We start from the raw sequence: 22,979 nt of genomic DNA on the forward strand, positions 1-22,979 counted from the left end.
GCCTGCTGATTGACAGCCATGCTGAACCCAGGGACCACCCTCTCAGAATGACAGGGCCAATCCCCCTGGCTTGGCCAAATGACACACTAATGTGGCAGATTGGTTGTCAGTCTGATGGGCAGGCCTGCTGATGTTGCAGTGTGCCAGCCTGCTTCACTGCCTGGCACTATGTTTGGATTTCACAAATGCTAACACCTACTGTAAAGACATAACCTTTACGTTTGTTTTCTCCACATTTTCCAAAGTTTAAAGATCAATGTGAAAAAGTTAATGGAGGGATTTTTCCTCACTTTTATTGTTTTTGCAGTAAAACAACAGGAGTTACTGTTTTCTTCAAAACTTTTATGGAGCCTTTTTGAGAGACTGATAAGAGATCACATCACTTCTTCACTTCCTGCCACCATTGACCCACTTTAGTGCATATCGGACTAATCGTTCCACAGACGATGCCACAGCTCACCTGCTCCACAAGTCCCTGAGTCACCTGGACACTGGCACAGGGAATTATGTTAGAGTGCTGTTCGTGGACTACAGTTCAGGATTCCACACAATAATTCCCTTCAAGCTTTTCACCAAGTTGAAGGATCTAGGACTCAGCTCATCACTGTGTCAGTGGATCTTCAACTTCCTCACAGAAAGACTTCAATCAGTGTGGGAGGAATTAGGAGCCCTGATCATCAGTGGCATGCCAGTGGAGAGAGTGGACATTTTCCGGTACTTGGGTGTCCCCATCACTCAGAACCTGTCATGGTCCTGTCACATTAACACCCTGGTTAAGAAAGACCTCCAGCGTCTCTTCTTCCTCAGAAGACTTAGAGACCTAAGAACTTCTACTCCTGCACCATCGAGAGCGTCCTGGAGGGAAACGCCTGCACCTGGTTTGGGAACAGCACCAAGCAGGACAGACGAGATCTGCAAAGAGTGGTGCGCTCAGCCGAATACATCATTTAATCAGAGCTCCCTGACCTGCTGCCCATCTACACCAAGCAATGCAAGACCAAAGCCAGGAAGATTATGATGGACCTCTCCCATCGCAACAATGGACTCTTCTCACTGTTGAGGTCTGGGAAGCGCTTCTGCTCCCTTAAGGCCAAAACAGAGAGAATGAGGAGGAGCTTCTTCCCCCAGGCTATTCGGGCCCTGAACCAGGTGTAGAACTGGACTCTCTCACACACATCACACACATTCTGTTTATTTTCACACTATTTGCACACTTCTTATAATTTCTTTCATAATTCGTTATTCGTTCTTTTTACTGTAAATTTATGAGTTAAAATCTGTAAATTCTGTAGTAATCTGTAAATCTTACTGTCAATTCTTACTGTGATTTAATGGTCAGGCATTGCACAGCAATAAGCATTTCACCACATGTCGTACTGTGCATGGTTGTGACAAATAAAAAAAATGTAATGTGAATTTGATTTAAACCCTTAAACCAAGATTCTTCCTATTTTAGTGATCTAATCTAAGGGTCACTTGGTGATGAAAGAACAAAACAAAAAAACAATTTCAGTGAAAGATTCTGATGACCATTAAAGGAATATTTCAAATTGCATTCATGTGATGAAAGAACTGTCTGTTTTCTGCTTCTGGAGGCAGCACTTTAGCATAGATGCCCTTGCCTCCCTCTTCCTAGCTCTTCCAAAGAGCTCCAAAGCAGGCTCCAGTGCAGACCCGTGTGTCCTGGGTCTGCACTGGAGTCTCCTTCTAGTTGGATTCGTTTCAATGACCTTACCTACTTGTCCTAGGCCTGAACCATGTCATCTGGCTCCTTACAAAGGAGCAGTGACTCTACTATGAGCTAATCCCAAGTGACCGCACTTCCCACCCTATCTCTAAGGGAGAGCTCAGACTCCCTTCAGAGAAAGCTCATTTACGCCACTTGAAAATGCGATCTTATTCTCAGCTCTCAGCACTCTCAATGCTCAGTTTTCTCTTCACCACAGCAGACCAGCACAATGTCTCCATCAGTGCAGATGCTCAAAAAATGTATCAGCTGAAATCCCTTACTTTTCCTCCATCCTTCAGTTGAATCAGAAACTCATTCTGCTTGAAAACCATGGCCTCAGCTTTGGACGTACTAATTCCGACGACTGCACACTTATGCAAAGCACAAAGCAACCTGAGTTGGAAAGCCAAGTTCAATTTCACTAACCACACCCAGACCTCATTACTGCAAGACGTGTTGAATCGAGAAATCTAAAAAACCTCAAGAACAGCTGAAAAACAAAGTTACTGACATCCATCAGTGTGGAGATGCTACAAAGACATTTCTAAGGCTTTGGAACTCCAGTGAACCACTTTGAGACACATTATTGATTTGGAACAGTGGTGAATATTCCCAGGAGCGAACTGGTCAGTGTTCATAATGCAACAGTAAGAAAGACACTGGACAAAAATGGCATCCATGGTAGAATTCCAAGGCGAAAAACCGCTGCTGGCCAAAAACAAACAATGACTTGCTTCTCATTTGCCACAAATAGGATGGATGGATGGATGGATGGATGGATGGATGGATAGATAGATAGATAGATAGATAGATAGATAGATAGATAGATAGATCAAACTATGTGTGTGTAGCCCACGTGAACTGTAGGCTACACACACATGCACACATTTGCCCACATTTGGCCCTGTTTCTGGGGAGAGGTGCCCTGGGCTGCAGGAGGGTGGAAACCAGCTCAGATCAAACACGATGAGCCCGTCACTACTCCTTCATTCCCTTTTTACCTTTTATTTATTTTTTCTTAAAGCACACACAGACACACACACACACCCTTTACTGCACATTCCTCACTTTCTCTCTGCATATCTTCTTCCGCGGCTCTCTCTCTATCCCTCACTGTCTCTCACTGCTCCAATCTGCTCTCCACACTGCAGTTGACAGCAGCCAGAGAGAAAATGGAAGAGGGTCGGAGGGTGGTGGAGGAGGGACATGAGGAGAGCAAAACTGAGGAGAGCCGTGAGGGGTGTAAGTGGAGGAAGAGATAGAGGAGGAAGAGGGAGGAGGGGAGACTGGCCAGGAAGGACTGGAGAGGAAAAGGAGATGGAGTAAGAGGAAGAGAAGCAGCTGAGAGCTTTGGCAGTGCTTTTTCTTTTTATGTAATATCCTCACTCTGTAGTTCTGTCCCCACACAGCCCTCACATATCAAACTCACAGCACACCATTCGTCCCATTATCTATCTGAAACCTCGAATAATGTTCAATTGCAGCGCAATTACAATAATTAGAATCATTAAGGTGATCATTTCCTGACACCACCATTCATTAATTTGGCAAAATAACTATTAGTAGCAGACTGGCAGGAATGGAGGGAGGGATGGTCTTCTTTTACAACATGAGCCCATATTGCATTTGTGGAATGCTTTTGAGTTTTTTTCATTATTGGTCTTACACACAAAAAATATTCTAGAAAATTCCAGAAATGACAGCTGAAAGATGCCATTACAATCTCCTGAAGCCAAAAGTAAATAAACTGCTTACTTCTTAATTCAGTGTGCCGCCTCAATAGACAGGAAGAAACAATAAGTAAGCACAACTCTGAAGGCAAACAAGAGAACTGCTCAAAAATGTTCTTATTTATTATTTTCTATTGGTCACATTACCATCTTAGACTTACTATCATGTTTCAGACATAAAAATGACTCATTAGAAAACAATATGGTTCATTTAGCTGGTTTATAATGGCATGAAATAAAACAATTGTAAAGTTGTGCACAAGCATCCATAATAATGAATGTTTGTCCAAAAAAAGAAGGGTGAAAAGCTTCTTTTAAAAATTATGTCTAGAACAGGTGATCCCTTCAAATCTGGATGAGGCAACATTAATCGCCATACTAGTAACCAGCAACAACCAGACTCTTACAAACAAGCTCATAACACACAATGAGACATAACTCCATCCATCCATCCTCTTCTGCTTATGAGAGACTTAATTTATATATGCACTGTATTGATAGAAATACCTGGAAAATTTTACATTACACTTACAGGAGCTGCTTTGCAATGGAAACCCATGTTACCAAGCTCCTGGTGTTCTTGGAATCCATTCTACCTCACAAACCATCCACCCGTTGTTTCGCATACGTTGCACATGCACACAACACAAAACCCAAATTTGCTTCGTTTTTTTTTTAACCCATTGTAAATATTTGTTATGATTAGGTTTAGGGTTAGTCAGAAGTCACCATCAAATTGTAATACGGGTAGGATGATTTGCCAAAGTACGACGGTTTCTCAGAACGCCGGCACACAGTTTTTATTCAGATGTTAATGGTTTGACTCTGCAGATAAAGAGTCAGCAGCGCGCACTTAACTTGACGACCTCGCTCTGTATCTTTATGTTATCCTGTACTTTGTAGCAGAGTTGCCGTGGTTCCTAAATCCTTCCACTCTGCAACATTATTGCTCACAGTTGAAGTGAAGAAATTTCTTCTTCAATACTTCATATTTTTTAAAAAGTAATATGGCAGGACTCAAAATTCATAATACTGTCCAGTAATACCAGTCTGTCCGACTGCTTGAACAAACTAAATAGAAAAAAATACAAATATGAAGCAACAATATTATCAAACATTCTTTTCCCTAGGCTCCAACAAACTTTGCCTTAACACTGAAGTATTCAACTACTCCCTATTTAGATTTACATGCCCTCCACGTGACCCTTTTCTGCCGTGGAAATTGATTTCTCTCAGGTTTTGTGCATGGAGCAGATGAAAAACCTTTCAGGGACATCATGTTCTATTTCACTTTACAGTTCCTCCACACCATCTTCTTTACATCCTTCATCTCTCTCTCCCTCTCTCTCTCTCTGTGCTATACGTATCACAGTCCACCAAGCTGCTTCTCACTAACGCAGGGTAATCACTTTACCCAAATCAACAACAAACCGCCAATTTTAACCGCCTCCCATAAACAAATAAATAATGGATTTTTCAGAAGATGACTAAGACATCATTTGGACACCTGAGATGCAGACTACAGAACGGGAGATGAAACAGCCTACAAATATAGAAACGCCACCCACACTGAGAAACTGCCTAGTAATAACATCTATTTCCTGATGTGCAAGTTCAGACATTGTGCAGGTGTACTAAAGAAATGCTGAATCCAAACATTCAGAAAATGTAAAAACTGAAACCCCTCTTGTTAGGTAGACCGAGGATATGTCGGGTTCATCTGGCCTGAGAAGACAGCATGTAGAGGGTTGGCTTAAAGAGTCCCAGTCTCCCTCAACGCGAGCGCCTCGCTTCGTATTTATATATCAGTGCGGCCTCCTTGGTTTGTTCTACGCATCTGCCGGTGTGCGTATGTGTGTATATGTTTTCTGTGTTGGATGAATGAGATGGGGTGTGAACAAGCACGGGTGTGTCCATCAGTCTGCTCCATTGTCCCTCTTCTACCTGTCCCCCGTTCTGCATCAATAGAATAAAAACGCAAAAAAAGAAAACACCACTGTGCTTTTCAGCAAGCACATCCCTCTCTCTCTCACGCACACAAACACACACACACGCAGGCTGGCTAAAGGCCAATCAATAATTCACATAGTGCAGATTGAATGTAGATCAGTGACTCAACATGGGGGGAAACACTATAGCTCCCCAATTGTCCTTCTTTCTCCAGATTTCTGTGTTTCTCTCGCCCTTTCTTCGTCTTTTTACCACCCGCCACCTACTTTCCACCTTCACTTATCTTTTTTGTCTACCTCTGTTTTGTCTTCTCCTTTTCTGCCTCTCTCAGCCTCTCTTCATGCAGTTTTTTTCTCAACCATCATTTTCACTGGTGGTAAATGACAAGCAGTAGATCATATCAGTTGTAGCCAAGTTGCTTGATGAAAAGCTGAAATGGTTTTGATTAATGATCTTAATACAAGCTGCGGTTTATTTCTTTTGTCAGATATTTGTAGAGACCAGGCTGAAACAGCAAGTGGACTTTTTAATTCCAACAGGATCATGAAAGGACTGAGCCGTCACTGCAGCAACAATCTGATTGATTCCAATGAATCGTGTCGATTTCTGTGTTTTTCAGCTAATAATGCATCATATCAGTTGTTCAGCACATTCTCACACCTACATGATAGTTTGATTGCCTGTCACTTCCAGAACAACAGACAAGTGTTTTCACATTTACAATGTTGTTTGCTTAAGTTTAGGCATCAAAGTACTTTCTAAAAAGATATTTTACATCAGCTATTGAGATATTTAAAGCCTAACCAATAGTTTTGGAGGTTAAAGGTTTAGGTCTTGATTATATTAACAGCTGTGACGTCACTGCAGATACCTGGGTTCGATTTTGACCCAGACTATTTACTGCATCTGATCCACTACTCACTCTACACACTTTCCTCTCATTCTACTGTTCATTAATGGCAAAAAGCCAAAATACAAGGAGTGACATTACACAGCTTTTGTGCATTTTATTTTGATTTACAATTGTAATAATGTTTATTTATCTTATACTGGACCTTGGTGCATCCACTGTGTTTATCCAGTTTGTGTAACAACCATTTTTACCTCTCTTCTTCCTTCCTTTACACCAATCTTTCTCTGATTGGATGCCCCCCATAGAACGGTGGTCTGAACAGCAGCTGGGTTGGGTTTCTGTTCTCAAAGACAGATGCACAGCTGAGATGTCTGCTTTCAATGACATTGTAATCATCTAAGATTTTTTGGGTGGGATTTTCAATCCGCCTATAAAAGAGTTGATGATTACGGTTTCCAACAGACCAATGTTACATGATTTTGTTCTCAGAAAATTACGCAATGATGTCAGTAAAGATTTTCAACTTGAACATTTCATTCATCAAGATCTGATGTGCAATTTAAGTGTTCTCTTCATTTTTAAGCAGTGCATATAAAACACCTCTGAAAAACACACAGCTGTTGTTTTTCCAGTGAGGTCAGTGTGTTACTCAGTAATATTTGTCTTCACTAAACTCTTTCTTCTCCTTGTGTTCACATTTCTGTCACTGCTTTTCTGCACTTGCTGTTGTTTCCTCTTCTCTCACCCATCACTGTATGCACTTCTTTCCCCTCATTCAATTGGTTTCTTTCCTCTCTTCACCATTTTCCTCCTACTTCACACAACCCCCTCTCTTTATCTCTAGCCCACTGTCCCACTGTCCCTCTCTACAGGCTACTCAGTGATTGAGTGTCTCTCTTTCGCTTTTTGCATTTTGTTTAGTTTCTATATCTTGACTTCTTAAAGCGCACATCTGTCCATGACATGCAACAGATATCAAACACATGCATGTACACACACACACGCACAAATAGATGAGAGAGAGCCCACACGCAGAGTTGAGGAGAGGACAGCAGGGGCATCACATTTCACCACAGTGAGATCCAGACAGACACACACTCACACTCTGAGAGAATTGACTGTGAGGATCGCATATCTTGAGTAGAGTTCTGTCAAAACATCTATTACTATGGTGCTTGTCTGTCAGGATGCTGTATCTAGTAAAGATGAACTTGCATGGAGGGCTGCACTATATATGGTATCAAGAGTAAAAGTTTCTCTTTTTTTAGCTTCATTTTTGCATTTTTCTTAAAAGACGCACCCTTTTTTTTTTTACCTTTGTTGTTCAAGCATATTTCCTTTTTGGTACCTTATTTTTTTATTGTAATGTAATAGTGTCAGCATTATCAAATGTGCCATTATGTCACCAGGCAGTGTTATGGCAAACAAGGGAGAGAAAGGCAGACAGTGAAAGAGAGATTGCACACTGGAGCGTGAATGTCCCAAATGGTGCTTTTTTTCTGCCAACCACTGGGCTGCACTGACTGTGACTGTGTGTGTGTGTGTGTGTGTGTGTGTGTGTGTGTGTGTGTAGTGGGATGCAGCAAACCCCCCTGAGGTAAGTGATCCTGCTGAACAGGTGCTGCAGTATCACCTGCCCCCACCCATACACGCGCATACACACACACACACACACACACACACACACACACACACACACACACACACACACACACACACACACACACACACAGCCATGCGAGCCTCCATCACCCGTGACTGATCTGAACAGATCTGCTTGGTCCATGCCAGAAAGATGAAGCCAAACCACAAGCTGATGCATCAGTGTGTGTGTGTGTGTGTGTGTGTGTGTGTGTGTGTGTGTGTAGATCATGTTTATTTCTGCACGTGTAAGTGTTTAACCAAAATGATTTCAGCCAAATAGTGTACATGTTACAGACTTCCTGTTTATTTCTGTATAATAACACAGTAGCAATGTAAACATGTCAACCTCTCAGGCAGAGAAGATCTTTGGGAAGCCCATGTGTTTACTTAGCCTCTAGGCCAATTCTGCCTCCAACTGCCTGACAAGGTTTATGAATGGGGATAAATAAGGAAAAAAATAAATAGCTAAACAGTCATAAAATGCTATCCTTCTTTACTGGTTATCTGAATGCAATCAAACAGAACTACAAACAGAACTAAGAAAGCTTCAGGGACCCAGAATCCCTTTCTTACAGATTGTGCATACTCATATGGCAATCTGGTATCATGTCAAAGAGTACATAGAGATGCTAAGGTCTCAACAACACAAGTTAAATGTGCATGTATTTGTGTCATGGGTAGCCGGGGCAAGCCGTGTGAGACTACATTAGGACCCAAAATGCGGCAGCTCTGGTGCAAGTGAGTTTATTTAACAATGTAAATACAAACAGAGATGGCGAGGGTGAGCTTGAAACTAAGAAAACCTAAACTGGGAATAACTAAGGAAAACAAACCTGAAATCTTGAGATAAGAAACCGAGATGCAGGGAGACGAAGAAAACATAGGGGGAAAACCACACAGGCCGACGGAGGGAGAAACGCAGACAAACCAGCAGCTACTATGACAGAAGACACGACTTAAATACACTCAGAGAAACACAGGGAGATTACACACAGGTGGGGGACACAGCTGGGAGTGATTAACGTGATGAGACAAGGGAGGCAAACTGAAAACACTCACATAAGACACAGACCTTCACAATAAAACAGGAACTTACACATGCAAGGACACAGACTAAGAAACGTGGACTTGACACAGGAATACACGGGCAGAAAAGAATAAACACTAAACTGAGGAAGAACAGAACCAAAATCACAATAATAAAAAACACAAAACGCTGGGTTGAAAGGACCCAGGATCATGACAATTTGCATCCTTTCTACATATAGCACTTCTTATTAACATTCTAATTTACCCAGACACACACACACACACACACACACACACACACACACACACACACACACACACACACACACACACACACACACACACACACTCACACTCTGATGGTTCAGCAACTTCCCCATGGACACTTTGACATGCGGGCTGGAGGACCTGCCTATCAATCCATAGACCTAATTAGCAGTCTACCACCTGGGCCACAGCCACCCTAGCTTTCTTTAAGCCGAGATATAATAATTTCCTAAATGACAGTATTTTCACTCATTTTCACACTTTTACAGTAATCCATCTACATTATTATATCTTATTTGTCTTGATTGGCAAAAGTGACAGTGCTTGAAAAAGCTTGAGCTTTTCCCTTCCACCTGGGACAATATTATTGACTGAGACAAGCATTTTATATGCTTTTGATCCTATGGATGAAAACGTTTGCACACGAAGATGCTCATTTACACACAGATTCTGCAATCTCAGATGAATGTTTAATCACTAGATCACTAGTTGTTGATCAACTAGAGTGGAACAACAAAAAGACAGACAGTCCTTGGGAACATTGTGTTATTTATCTACATGAGATTTCTTCAGGGCAATTTTAACCATGTTCTGATATTTCATTAAAAAATATGGTGAACAGGTGAACTGACTGATCGCTGTTTTATATTTTTTTGGCGGGGGGTGGGGGTGGAGGTAGGGGAGCTGAGGGGGGGGGGGGGGGGGGGGCTGTCTTTAATCTTTTCTTTAATCTTCTTTAATCTCTCTCAAGGCCTCACACTTGCTACCTCTCCCCACATGTCTTTGCCTCACATGATACCGGGCAGTGTGGCCAGGACCCAGCTGGGAAAGTGTGAAACCCACACAGACAACAAATGCCCTGGACAGATGGTAAGATAGAGAGAGAGAGAGGCAGACAGAGAGAGAGAGATTCCAACACTGTCACCTTGTCTGATGGTATGCTGCTTTGACAACATATAGAGACACATTTTCTTACTTGCCAAGTTTAGGAAAAACTAAATGGGTCACTCCAATATAAATGTCACTGGCTGTCGTAATATCAGGAATAACATGTGTGACTGAAGCATTAAATGTGATATAAAGAAAAGGAAAATGTAACAAACCAAACAGTAGCTAAAAAAAAGCTTCAGTTGCTTTCTTGAATATTAAAAAAGGAGACCATTCAATCCAGATCTAGGAGTGAAAAAGACACGACTGTTCTGGTTTTAATTTCGATTATGATTTGAGCTTTAAACCACTATGAAAACAAGATAATAATGATAATTACTTTTTGTAGTCACTTTTCAGTAGAAAGCTCTAGATTTGTTTTGCAAGGTAAATCTAGTGCGCCTTTACCTTTGTTTACAGCCAGCCCTGTTCACAACTCACTAAAGAGCAAGACTGAGGCCCAATTTAGGCCAGCTTAAGCCAAGATCATAAAAATGACCAAAAAGATCTTTCTATAAGAAATAAAAGTCGTAACAAGGTTTCCTACTGACCCTGTAGAAGGATCTGCTTTTGTCGTCGGTTGTCCTTTTCTTAATGTGGCTAATGTGCAGTTCTCCTGATGTGCACATGTAAATTGTGGCCTGAGCCTCTTTATGCCTATGTCTACTTCTGCAGACATCCTGTGGTGAAGACAGGTGGTGGGTGCCTGCAGTTGCCCTTATGAGGCAAGCTTTAGAATAAAAAGTAAATAAAATAAGATTTTAAAAAATGCAGTCTGGTACAGAAGCGTAGAGCTGCCACCCAGCCAAAAATAGAAGTATATCCCGTTATAATGGGAAAACTTTATTGTTCTAACAATATACTTTTCATGCTGACCGCCATAATATCACGTTATTACAATAAACATAACTATCACGTTATAACAAAATCTCCCCATGCCTCAATCCAAGCACAAAATAGAACTTAACTAATTCCGATAAACAAGCCATTTTCTCGAACTCTGATCTGCACTGTCTTCCACTATGTTTTAAGGAAAACATATAGATCATGTTTGAAAAATAAAACATATAACTTGAAAACGTTATTGTTCAAATAATATATAATTATCACGTTCGTACAAAATAGTATTGATATTGTAAGAACGTGAATTTTTTTGTTATAATGTGATAGTAATGTATATTGTAATGACGTTATATTATATTGTACAAACATGAAAAGTATACTGTTAGAACAATAACGTTTTCACGTTATAACGTGATATAGCTCTATTTTTTTTTTTACCTGGGTGGCAGCTCTACGCTTCCATAGTCTGGGGCTTACAAGAAAATAAGTTTCCTCCAACCCAACTTCACTTCTGCTTTTTCTTTTTTAATATTAGATTTAAACTGTCCCATCACCCATTTGTTAGTGAAATCCTGACGTGAAGCCTCGAGCTATGCGTTTTTGCCATCATGTCTTGCCGATGAAATTTGTGAGTGCACACTTGAAGTAGTGACTTGTCAGTCACAAAGTAGGACCAGACTAAAGCATTTCTTGTTATTTTGTCTTTCTGACTCCAATAGAAGCCATAAATTACAAAGTGATAAATATGTTATCATAAATAAGAAATTTAAATAGCAATTGAGATGGTTAACTCAGAAACTCATGGCATGGATACTGATGGCATGGTTAAAGGGAACCCAGGCTGTTCTCTTATACTTAGTTGCTCCTTGCTGACTATTAGAAAGAATGTAACTTTAAAGGTACAGTCAGTCCCTTTTTGAGTTCATTTAATAGAAAAAAGCATATTGTAACAAATATACATTGATTAGTGTGTAATTATGTTTTCCAACAAATGGATGTTCTCTTGGAAAGCCATTAAAAACAGGTATGAGTGGATGCCGGGTTCTGGAAGTCGGCATACTGCCCTTACATCTCAGATACAGTGCCCATGAAGGATATCACTGACTAATCACATAGCCTGTATGTCAAAGGCAGAGGACAAGACACACTCATAGGTGTTTGCGTGCAGAGGCAAATTTTATCATCCACCAAAGCAGTGACAAAATGACTGGTATCTTAATAAAATGTTATCCTCTGTATTTTCACGTCAAGCCTCATGTCCTCAATTGAAGTCATTGCTCTAACACATGCAAATGTGCACAAACATGTATTTATTCCTGACTGTCAGCACGTTAAACAGCTGACAATGAGCTGGCTAAATAACAACAGCTGGTTATAAGATAACATTATAGCAGCTAACATTAGGCTTTAGTGTTCTACAAATCACACTTTGAATCTAATGAACAGCTTGATTATATTCAAACATTATATGAGAATTCATTCACTAAATGTCCGAGTCCCACAATGTTACAGCCACTTCAAAGAAAGTTTCACTAGCACTGGCTAACAGTAGATAATAGAGGCTAACCTCAGCTGTCATAGGTTAAGGGCGGCTAACACAGGCTATTAGCGGCTAACATAGGCTAACAGAGCAGCACTTACCGACAGAAAAGTTGAGCATGTCCTCAAAAACTCACCACAGTGTTGCTGCCATCACATAGAAGTGAGATTCACTGATTCATTGACTCTTTTTGGATTTCTTTGACAAAGTTTTATAGCCTCCTCTAGAGTAAATAGATATGGATTCTTCTCACTGGCCATTGACACCTGAAGTAAGCAGCGGACTGACAGCACAGATAGCACCTAACTAGCAGATAACTAACCAGAGTTTTTAAGTTTACTGAGCAGTAAAACATAGAATACCAAAAAATATCTGTCTTTTATTTCTTGATTTAAGTGTTGACATTATAAAAATCTGGTAAAAATATATTGTGTATATATTTGTTTTCTTTAAGAAACACATTAGATGTCTGTGGACATTATAGAATACAGTCTACAGTTAATATTTTCTCTCTCTCTAGGCTGACTAAAACATTTTTGTCCTACAGCAACTAGCCTCATTAGGACCATGAACTTGAATTGGGATGGTAAGATTCAGCTGAGTTCAATTTACTGACATCGAGAAATGAAATTTTACACGCTGTAACTTCTACACTGGCTTCACTTTTTTAGACCCAGAAACCACATCCATCTTTTCTAAACAGTTTATGGAGTGCTTAACAATACTTTTAATCCCGCCCATGACATTGGTTAGCTAATTATTAGCTCTCCTACGGCATTTATTAGACAGATCACGTTTCAACAGAGAAACTCCTGTTTTGTGTCATGATGCCAAACAAACCAGTCACCTTAGTAAAGGTACTGATTAAAAATAATGAAATGAAACAGATGGAAAAAAACACCATGCACAGATCTGACTAGATGGATCTATGGGGATGCTGTCTGCAGTGACTCCCCCAAATGATTACATGAAAGGACAGAAATGCCATATTTGCATCATGTTTCCCACGGAGTTTTGGTTTGTTTACTGGCACTATTAGATTACATCATCTTGTAGCACCCTATTTGTCTGCGGCGGTTTAACGACAGCGCACAAGGGAATTCACAACACCGATTGTTTTTTCTTGATGTGATGCCCAACTCCTGAATATGCATTCATTTGCATTTAATTTATACTGTTAAACACAAATTCTGTTAAGTCTGTGCTACATTTGGGTCAAAAACGTATGACACTTATATATGACACTTAATATGTATTTTTGTACACTCTGGTGATATTGGCCCTACATTAAACTAAATTAGACTCAGAGTGACAGCTGTGTAAAGATAAAATGGGGAAAAAAAGGCAAAAAAGAGAGAAGATGGAGGACAGAAGATTTAAAACTGGATTTCAGGCAGAGAAGTGCAGTGGAGAAGAGGAGATGAAAGGAGTGTGGAGAGGGAGAGAGGGAGGGAGGGCGAGAGGGAATGGGGAAATGCAGGCAAAGGAAAGGGAGGGAGGTATAATGAAGTCCTCTGGGTCTCTGGTGGAAGAAGCCACAGCGCCTGCCAGCCAACACAGCCTGGCTCTGTACAGATGGCAGCATGCTGGGATATGCTCACTGCACTTTTAAATCAGGAAGTGGATGTTCTTTGCATTTGAAAATGTTTTCCAGTGGAAAGAAAAGCAACTGATATAAAGTAAAAACAGACAAAGATGCTTCCACATGGTGCATGTTTGGATAGAAAACTCAAATGAGCATGTTTATTTGTCACATTTGAGCAGGTGAAAGTGCACTGAAATCGACCCCATGAGTAATTTGTGCACTGTTAACTGTGCACAGTTAAGTTACCGCTAGTGAAAATGTGAATAAGTGCATATAAAATGTACTGCTGTCATCACCCTTGAATGGGACAGGACACTGGTAACCTAGAAATGTAGGTAAGTAACTTAAGTAAACTTAATGATGGGCCCATACCAGGACTTATCAATGCCAACGGCATTTATCAATGCCATTGTGATCTCATTTGCTGATAGCTTCACAGGGGTCAAAACAAATTTTCACTTAATGGTGCATTTCTATTTTTAGAGACTTAAATATGGAAAGGCTATTGTTTCTCACTGTTTCAGGTAAACAAAAGCATCCTTGGCAGATGTGGGAACCGCAGACAAATATCTGTGGTGAAGAGTCTGTATTGTTTTTAACACTTGGTTTCACTCCACTACAAGAAGTTCTTTGTCTGTTATGACTTCTGTCTTGTCCACAACAGAGGCTTAGCCAGAGGACCAACAAACAAACAAAAAAGATCAGCCCTTCTTGCCAGTTGTTTCACGTATTTTTGATGCTGCCCCCTGGTGACAAGATGCAGTCATCTGCAAAGCTTTGAATCGCAACTACATCTTTGCTGAGTTACCAAAAAAATTCAAAAATTACATTGAGATTACATACCCCTAACCCTGATATTTAACATTCTTTATAAAACTAAACCCACTCATGTGGGATTCATTACTGAAAACCTCAATTGCTTGAATTATAGTCCTTTTGCATGTAACACTACACCTCCATCACAGCATCCATATAACATCTTTGAGGAATAAAAATCTTACATTTAGTTGGAAAACAAAGTTACAGTTGACTGGAGAGGAACTGTGAAAGACAGAGTTACTTTACAAAGTAAAGTATATGTTTATATACCAAAACTGGAACAAAAGCTAAGAGCATACAGACACCTCCTATGTAGTTAGAAATGTATTGAATCCCTATATCTAACAAACAATCTACCAATGATTCAGGTGACTTTAGCTATTACAACTTAAAATAAATTCAATCAGTGAAATAGCCTCACAATTGTTCATGCTAAAGAAAGACATGTTTTTTTAATGGTATGATTTTAATTATGGTTATATTTTAAAAACTAACGTATCTATTGTGCTGATTCTTGTGGTGAAACCAATGTAGTCTGATTGTTCCTACAAATGTTAGAGAAATCCGGTTATGATTCGTGTGTGTGAAAGAAAGAAGAAGAGTCCTGAGTCCTGTGGTACTGCCCCCATTCATGGTGCCTGGACATTAACTGTTATTTCTAAAAGCTGTATTTTTAATCCTTTGCTTATCATTTGTTCCCCCTTTTTTAAAATTTACATTTTAAAAGGTTTTAATAATTTTGGATATACAATGAAACTTTATTGCCATTATCCTGGACATGATTCCCGTGTTCGTCTCACAGTAACACCATTAAAAATGCCTTATTTAATGGTAAAAACATTTTCCACTTGAAACCAGGACACATTAGGTGAAACAAAGGCTGTAAAGTGAGATCAAACTCAGCTATTTTTGTAGGATGATGGATTTCCTAAAAATAAATAAATAAAATGTTTTCATTCCAGCAGAACAGCCAAAACATTTTGGCAGAAATATGAAGAACTTTTATGAAGGCACTCTGCCAAAACACAGCATTTCCTCTCTCGTCTAATAAATCCCCCCTCACCCTCTGAACACGCACCGCTCTCCACTCGGTATCTTATATGTCATTTTATTTTCGCTAATTGCTTAGTGTGAGACCAGATTATAGGAAATGTACACAACATTTAAACTGCTAACAGGTGAAGGGAGTGTTACTGCTCATCATCTCATCAGATTACTTTTTTAACAGATTCTAACTTGGCTAATTTTAGACTCTAATAAAAAAAACCAAACAGCTCTTTCACCATTTCTGTTGCAGAATATTAGTGATCAGACTTTTTTGAAAACATAAAAGCACGATAATAAAACTTGCGCACAGACAGACACACACAGATACCACACACACCACAGGCATCACTACCACAAATGAATTGTTTCTCTCATACAGGCACATTCTCATGTGACCTGGCTCTCACATCATTTACCTACTAAAAATAGACTAGCTGAGCGAGTAAAGCCCTGTGAGAGTAGTTACTCTGTATCCTCTCAGTTAGTATGAAAATTACTATTTCCTTTCTTTATTTCTTTTAAATGAGCTGAAACACTCATTCCCCTCTAACAGTTACAATCATGCTGTAAAAAGTACTGCAAAACCTATTAAAAACAACACTAAAAACTATTTGCAAGAATTCCCATGAGGGGTGTCATACTCTAAGCTCACCATAAAAGACCTGTGGTGTTAGGGGCAAGGTAGGTGATGTGTTTGGGGTAAGTCACCCTTTCCCACCATCAGCCAGCCTCTTTGACTAAATTTGACACTTGATGTCATTTCTCCACGCAAACCGTCTTTCCATCAAAGCATTTAATACAAACTAGGAGGGAACTTTATGCTGTTATGGTAAGGCTTATTCATTACAGGGGCTGAAACTAATGTTTTTTTTTTCATGGATTAATTTGCGAAGTGGTTCCCGAACTTGTGGGCTGAATACAAATGAATCATGGTTCTGCATCACTACTAAGGCATGGACGAGTTTGGAAAAGAAATGCCAGGTAAAGGTAGTGACCACAAAAAACAATTACAAAAAAAAAAAGAAACCACAAACAGGACAGATCAAAATTCAGCGTGTTCCTTAAAATCAGAGCCTGACTGACGTATTGATAGGCTTATGTTACTTTTAGCTATGTGCCGGGTGTTGATGTTGCATATATAGTTTCTCTGCAACATCCCTGGTGGCAACATGATTTTGGAACATCATAAACAGCAACAGAGTGTAAACGGGAACATAAATAAGTACGTATAACGAATGTTAGGGAAATCTGGTTATGATTCATGTGTCTGAAAGAAAAAAATAGCAGACAATATTTCAGAATATTGGCTTTTAAAACCACCAAATATTGGTGTAAGTCTTAAAATTCCTATATAGGTTGAATTCTACTCAAAATTTTAACAACTGACTGTGAGAAAGCAAATAAGTTAAAAAAAAAACAAACATCTTGGAGACTTCCCATCTTTCACAACAAGTTTTAGTAAGGAAAGGATGTGCCTAAAAGTGAGTCTATGGAAGCTGGGATCAGAGGATTGAAAATAATCTCATTTCTGAATGAGAACTCTGCAGGAGAGGTTTCAGAACCACTGAATCAACCAACCAACCATTTTATCTGGTCTCCAAAATGTTAACATAGTGAAAAAAAATTAATTCTGCATAAAAGCATAACAAATGTTATTAAAATGTTACATTAAAGCTTCTAAAACATTCCTGTGCCTTCTGTCTAAACTGCATTTTACACTTGGAGTGAAGCAACTACGCCAAAACTCCAACTATACCACTTCAAAAACTGGTGAATGGCAGATTTGCAGATCTTGCCTCCAACTAAAAGTGACTAACAGCAAAGTGAGAAACAACAGAGGAGTTGAAAAAAAGATTTGTTCAAATGAACCCTGTGTCTAGGCTGTTTCAGTGCAGGACTACTGGACAGGTTTGAGCCATAACTTATGCATCTGTATGGATTAGTGGTCTTCATCCCATATAATTACTAAATCACTGATTCTAATACAATTTGGGATCTTTGTTGAATGTCCTATTCACTCCCGCAGTGCTTTATCAAATAAAGGCAAAAGCCTTGGCAGTTTAATTAAACAGCTGATCTCCAAGACGTTTTTATATGTACTGTTAAATGTATTCTACGATTTTATGATTTGAATATGGAATTTAGGCAGGTGGTCTAAGTAACAACATACTCAAAACTAGGAAATCGTACTATGAGCAATTCAAGCATGCAAAGAGCCCCCCCCCCCCCCCCAACCCCCCAATATTAGCTAACATTGTTTTTAAATAATTTATTGTTTTATTAAGAAAACAAGTGGTGGACTAATGAATAAGAAAAATAAGCCTCTCCAGGTCAGAAATAAAATAGTACAGTGAGTCAGCCTGGATGCGTGTTTCTATTTTCTGTCTTTAAAATCTTTGCAGCTGCTGAAAATGCTGTATCGTGACGTCACTGATGCTATATCAGTTTCGATTTAAAGGAGCTCCATTTTGCTAATTGTTAGTCTTTGACATGAGTAGCTCTGCATGAGTCACAGTTTAAAAATAGTCGTTATTTATGTTATACTAGGCCTTCCTGCAGCCCCTCAGTTCAGCTCTGTCTGAAACAAGCGCTTTTAGCTCAGTTTCCCACTCCCCTCACAGCTGATTTATTTATTTATTTTGCTCTGGTCATTTGGCTCTTGCAACACTAAGATGTGAACAGCAGGTGGGCGGGGCTTATTTAACAGCCAGAGGTGCTAGATTAGAGATGCTCTGCTCTCTCTGACATCAAAAAGGGCCAAGAGTGCAAAGACCGTCCGAAACTTGAGGTTTCGGCTCATCGAGAATACTTGCACATGTGCCGATCACATTGCCTGAAACTATCCACCGTTATTACAGCATCCATCCATCCACTTTCTGAACCGCTTTTCCAACTAACATGCGCTACGCACTCTGGACATGCTGCTAGTGCTGATATCTTTACTCCTATAGGAAAAATATATGTAAAAAATAAGAAAAAGCATAGCTGGTCCACTTCAAAAAGACTCAGTCCACTCATTTCCTGTCAGTTACCTAAAGTCTCAAACTTGTACTGTATGTTTCATCTTCTTTCTTTTTTTATACACAAGATATAATAGTGGGCTACATGAGAGTGTTCCATCAGTAGCAGACCGACCTGTCCTGACAATTACAGCTTTTTCCTTTGCTGTCCTGTTGGATGAGCCATAGGCCACCCATATATGGTCAATAGTAATTAGAGAGGGAGAGTAGGAGAGAGTCATTTCCTCTCCCTTCTGGTTGCATGGTGCTTAAGCCTTCAAAATGCTGACATCAGCACTCAGCTCTGACTACAACGACCGAAAACACACACACACACACACACACACACACACACACACACACACACACACACACACACACACACACACGAGTTCAGTAACAGGTTTGAGCTAAATGCTCTATTCAAGATGCACCTTAATCAGCAGCAGCATCAACATGATTGCGACTGCGGGTGTCATGACAACCGCCATCATCATCAAGATCATCTTTCATTCCATCAGTGGACTCAGATAAGCCTGCGGCCAGCAGGTTAGGAAACAGCAGCGAAAACGAAAAGAGAGAACGAGATGGAATCATGTGTTCCGTGAAGTACCGCAAAACACACACCGCACACACTGGAGATCAACACAGCATGTAACACTTCACAGTACTGCAAAGAGAAAACAGAAACCATCACATATTACACTCACACTCACACACACACTGTACATCGTACTGCAAATCACCACACCGGCTCTGGCATCCATCCTCCATTGGCTAGTTCAGCACCAATCCACTCCACACCACACTAGGCCACACCTAGCCAATCATTCCAACACACCACACAACATAGCAGCGGCGATACCTTGGCAGTCTGCTTGGCATTGCTATGAAAGGATATGGCCATTCGGTGATCTTTTTGGCGTACTTCCTCACCACGTTGTCTTCGCTGAAGAGGAAGAGGGAGCGGTTGACCGTTAGGCAGCTCTGCCGGACGGGTATGGGGTTGTACAGGGCCATGGTCCGGGCTCTCTGGGCCATCGACTGCTTGTACATCCGCTGCGCTCCGGGGGGCCCCCCTTGCCTGCTGCCGCCACGGCCGGGGCCCCCTTGTCCGCCGGCACCCCCGCCACCACCGCCACCACCACCTCCTCCTCCTCCTCCATACCTGTTGGGTAGCTCGTCTCCAAAACGCGCCATTCTGCAGACACCAAACGCCAGAGGTTAGGAAGGTGCTGGGGGGGAACCTCAGAGTGACACCTCCACATGCCACCACCCCATCAGCCTCGGCTCCAAACACACATGCAGAATGGAGATGGGCTTTCTCTGGCTTATCTCGAGTCTCTTTTCTCCTTCTATCTCTGTCTCCTTCCCAGATCTTCAGCGCCGAGAAGATACCTCCATTTGTGATTGGAGAGGGAGGGAGGAGGGGGAGGAGGAGGAGGAGAGGGGAGGGTGAAGAGGAGAGGGAGAGCGCACGGTGTCTGTGATCGTGTGTTTGGAATATGAATGGAAACGGAGGGATGTATTTCTGGAATTTCTGGAAAATCAGTTCTCTTGTAGAAAAAGAAAAAAAAACCTGATTGGTTTTAAGTGGTGGCCAGAAATTTGTGAGAAAAAAGGGAAAATCTTGTCACACAATCGGCGTTTTCCCGTTTTTTGTTGATGTTGTTTTTTGTTTGTTTGTTTGTGTGTGTTTATTTTTATTTATTTTTTTGGTTAAAACCCTCACCAAGAGCGAATGGCTTCTTGCTTTTTTTCATCGGGCAAACAAAACACCGATCATCCTAGAATAATGCCATAAAGATGCATAGCTGTGCGTTTGAGTAAATATTGCGATCATCTCCACTAAGTAGGCTATCCTAGTTTGAGACTGCGTCTTTTCCCCCCCTCTCTCACCAGCCTAGTGCATCTTGACAGGATCTGCAGTTGTCTTCCCCCCTTCCCAAGTCCTCCTCCACCTCCTTTTTTCCCGGCGGTGATAAAAATAGAAATAGATACGAATGAAATTTTTAATAATTCATTTAATTTTGTTCCATAGATCTGCAACGTTTGATATGTCGCGGCAGAAAGTCCCGCTGCAGCCTCTCACTGCCACCACACTGCTGCTCGGGTTACACGCAAACGCCAGCCGAGGGGGGCTTCCCCAAAATCCGAGCCTGGTGACATTTGTTGATATTTGGTGATGGACGGTGCGGCATCCCTCCTCCCCCTCCTCCGTCTTCTTCTTCTCCCCCCCTCCTCCTCACCGCCAAGGCGTCGGTCGCCGATTTTGGGCGTGATTGCACGCACTTGGAGAGGCAAAAAATAAAAAACAAAAAACAATTATATATAAAAAACCGCTTTTAAAATACACCGGTCCTCAGCCCGCCAATTTATGTCTTTTCCCTGCGCCTCGCTTCGGAAAATAAAAAGAGTTGATGTAAATTAAAAGAAAAAAATAGTGTCCACAGCAATCATCTATAATCCAGTGTCGGGAGAACAAGAATCCCGGGCGAAAGGGATCCGGAGGAGCAGAAAAAGAGCGCTGGGGGAGGCAGCATCATCACCATCATCAATTCTTGGTCTGAAAACACGACGGTGGCGTTGCGGGTGTTCTGTAGCTGCAGTTCGCATCTTCTCCTCCGCCACCGGGCAGAAACTGTGTAAGATCCCCGCCCAGCAGCATCGCCCTCGAGCCTCCCCGAACCACAGAGAAGCGGCCAGCCCCGCAGAGCCAGAGCCCAGCGTCTGTTCTCTCTCTCTCTCTCTCTCTCTCTCTCTCTCTCTCTCTAGGAGTCTCTCCCTATCGTTCTTTTTTTTTTTTTTTTTTTTTTTTTTTTACTTCTTTCCTCCCTCGACCCCCAAGGGGGACGTGAGGCAACGCGCAGTGGGTCCGGAGGCTGTATTTCCGTGGAGAACAGTTGTGGAAACGAAGAAACACGACCAGCCGAGCGCTTCAGTGGCTCTCCTGAGTTTAGTCAGCCGTCGGTGTTTAGCCGCGCGCTGAGCATCTGATCAGTCAAACGGGAACCGAGCGCCGCGCACATATCGGAGGCCAAGCCTTGCAGCGCACGACGCACGGCGCCTCCCCGGAGCCTCCCCCTCTCCAGCCCACTCCCCATAGCGCACGACGGAGATGTACGGGCGACACTTTTAGGTACGGCATCTCTCGCCTTAACTTTCAGCACAGTGAGTGAAAAACTTTTAAGTGTGTGAAGATAAAATCAGGAAGGCCAAAAGACAGACTTCTGGAAGACTGATTTCCCACGAGCACATGATAATCATGAAACCACCGGTGTTAGGATCACTGGAATTTACACATGCGGAAGGCTTCCATTGTCAGTAGCCAAGTGTCAAAAGCACCAACGGCGCAGTCCAATTCGCCTCGTTCACTGTTTACTCAAACCCACCCGGCTGAGCACAAGGTTTTGCCATGGGCACAGACGAGCTTGGGGCACATACAAGGAATTTATCTCCAGACAATTTCAGTCTAGCCTTCCAGCAAATAAAAGCAGGAGTCTTTCAGTATGTACAAGGATGATTATTATTTATTTCATTATCAAAAAAAATCTTATGCAACTACTTTTTACCCCCCCACCCCACCCCACCCATCCAACTGTACAAACAATTATGTAATCCTGTACTAAGCCAAGTCTAACAATAAATTTAAACTCAAATGGACTTCCGCGGACAACAACAGCAAAAAAATCTACCGTGATTATGCTTTTTGTGGGCATAATACCTCTCATGTTGATTGCCAGGGGGAGAGCTGGGAATTTAGTGTTTGCTTTTTGTGAACGTACAGTTATTTTAAGGACAATTTGAAAGAGTTTTTATCTCCCTTCAATCCTCCCTTCCTCCAGGCCGTCTGTCAGTCTGGCTCTGGCATCTGAGTTGTCTTTGAAACGATTCAGCAATCTGTTTGCTTGGGCTAAACCAACCAAGCTGTCACCTCTCCAGAGCAGGAAAAAGAAGGAATTCCATTCAAAGTAATTTTTAAAGGTATTTTTTATTTATAGGTCTGTAAAGAAAATA

General features: G+C 41.2%; 1 protein-coding gene across 7 annotated transcripts in view; it reads right to left on the reverse strand.

Annotated features, from left to right (window-relative positions):
* The window catches only part of cacna1ab (calcium channel, voltage-dependent, P/Q type, alpha 1A subunit, b), a 156,674-nt gene extending 134,981 nt beyond the window's left edge, over positions 1 to 21,693 (reverse strand). For all 7 annotated transcript variants that reach the window (XM_080880847.1, XM_080880850.1, XM_080880848.1 and 4 more), the window contains exon 1: positions 19,864 to 21,693. In XM_080880847.1, coding sequence (XP_080736973.1) covers positions 19,864 to 20,162 — 299 coding nt within the window. In that variant the 5' untranslated portion in view covers positions 20,163 to 21,693. The remainder of the gene's footprint in view (positions 1 to 19,863) is intronic.
* Positions 21,694 to 22,979: the final 1,286 nt, after the last annotated feature.

This window comes from Rhamphochromis sp. 'chilingali' (assembly GCF_963969265.1).
Source record: "Rhamphochromis sp. 'chilingali' genome assembly, chromosome: 4".
NCBI lineage: Eukaryota > Metazoa > Chordata > Actinopteri > Cichliformes > Cichlidae > Rhamphochromis > Rhamphochromis sp. 'chilingali'.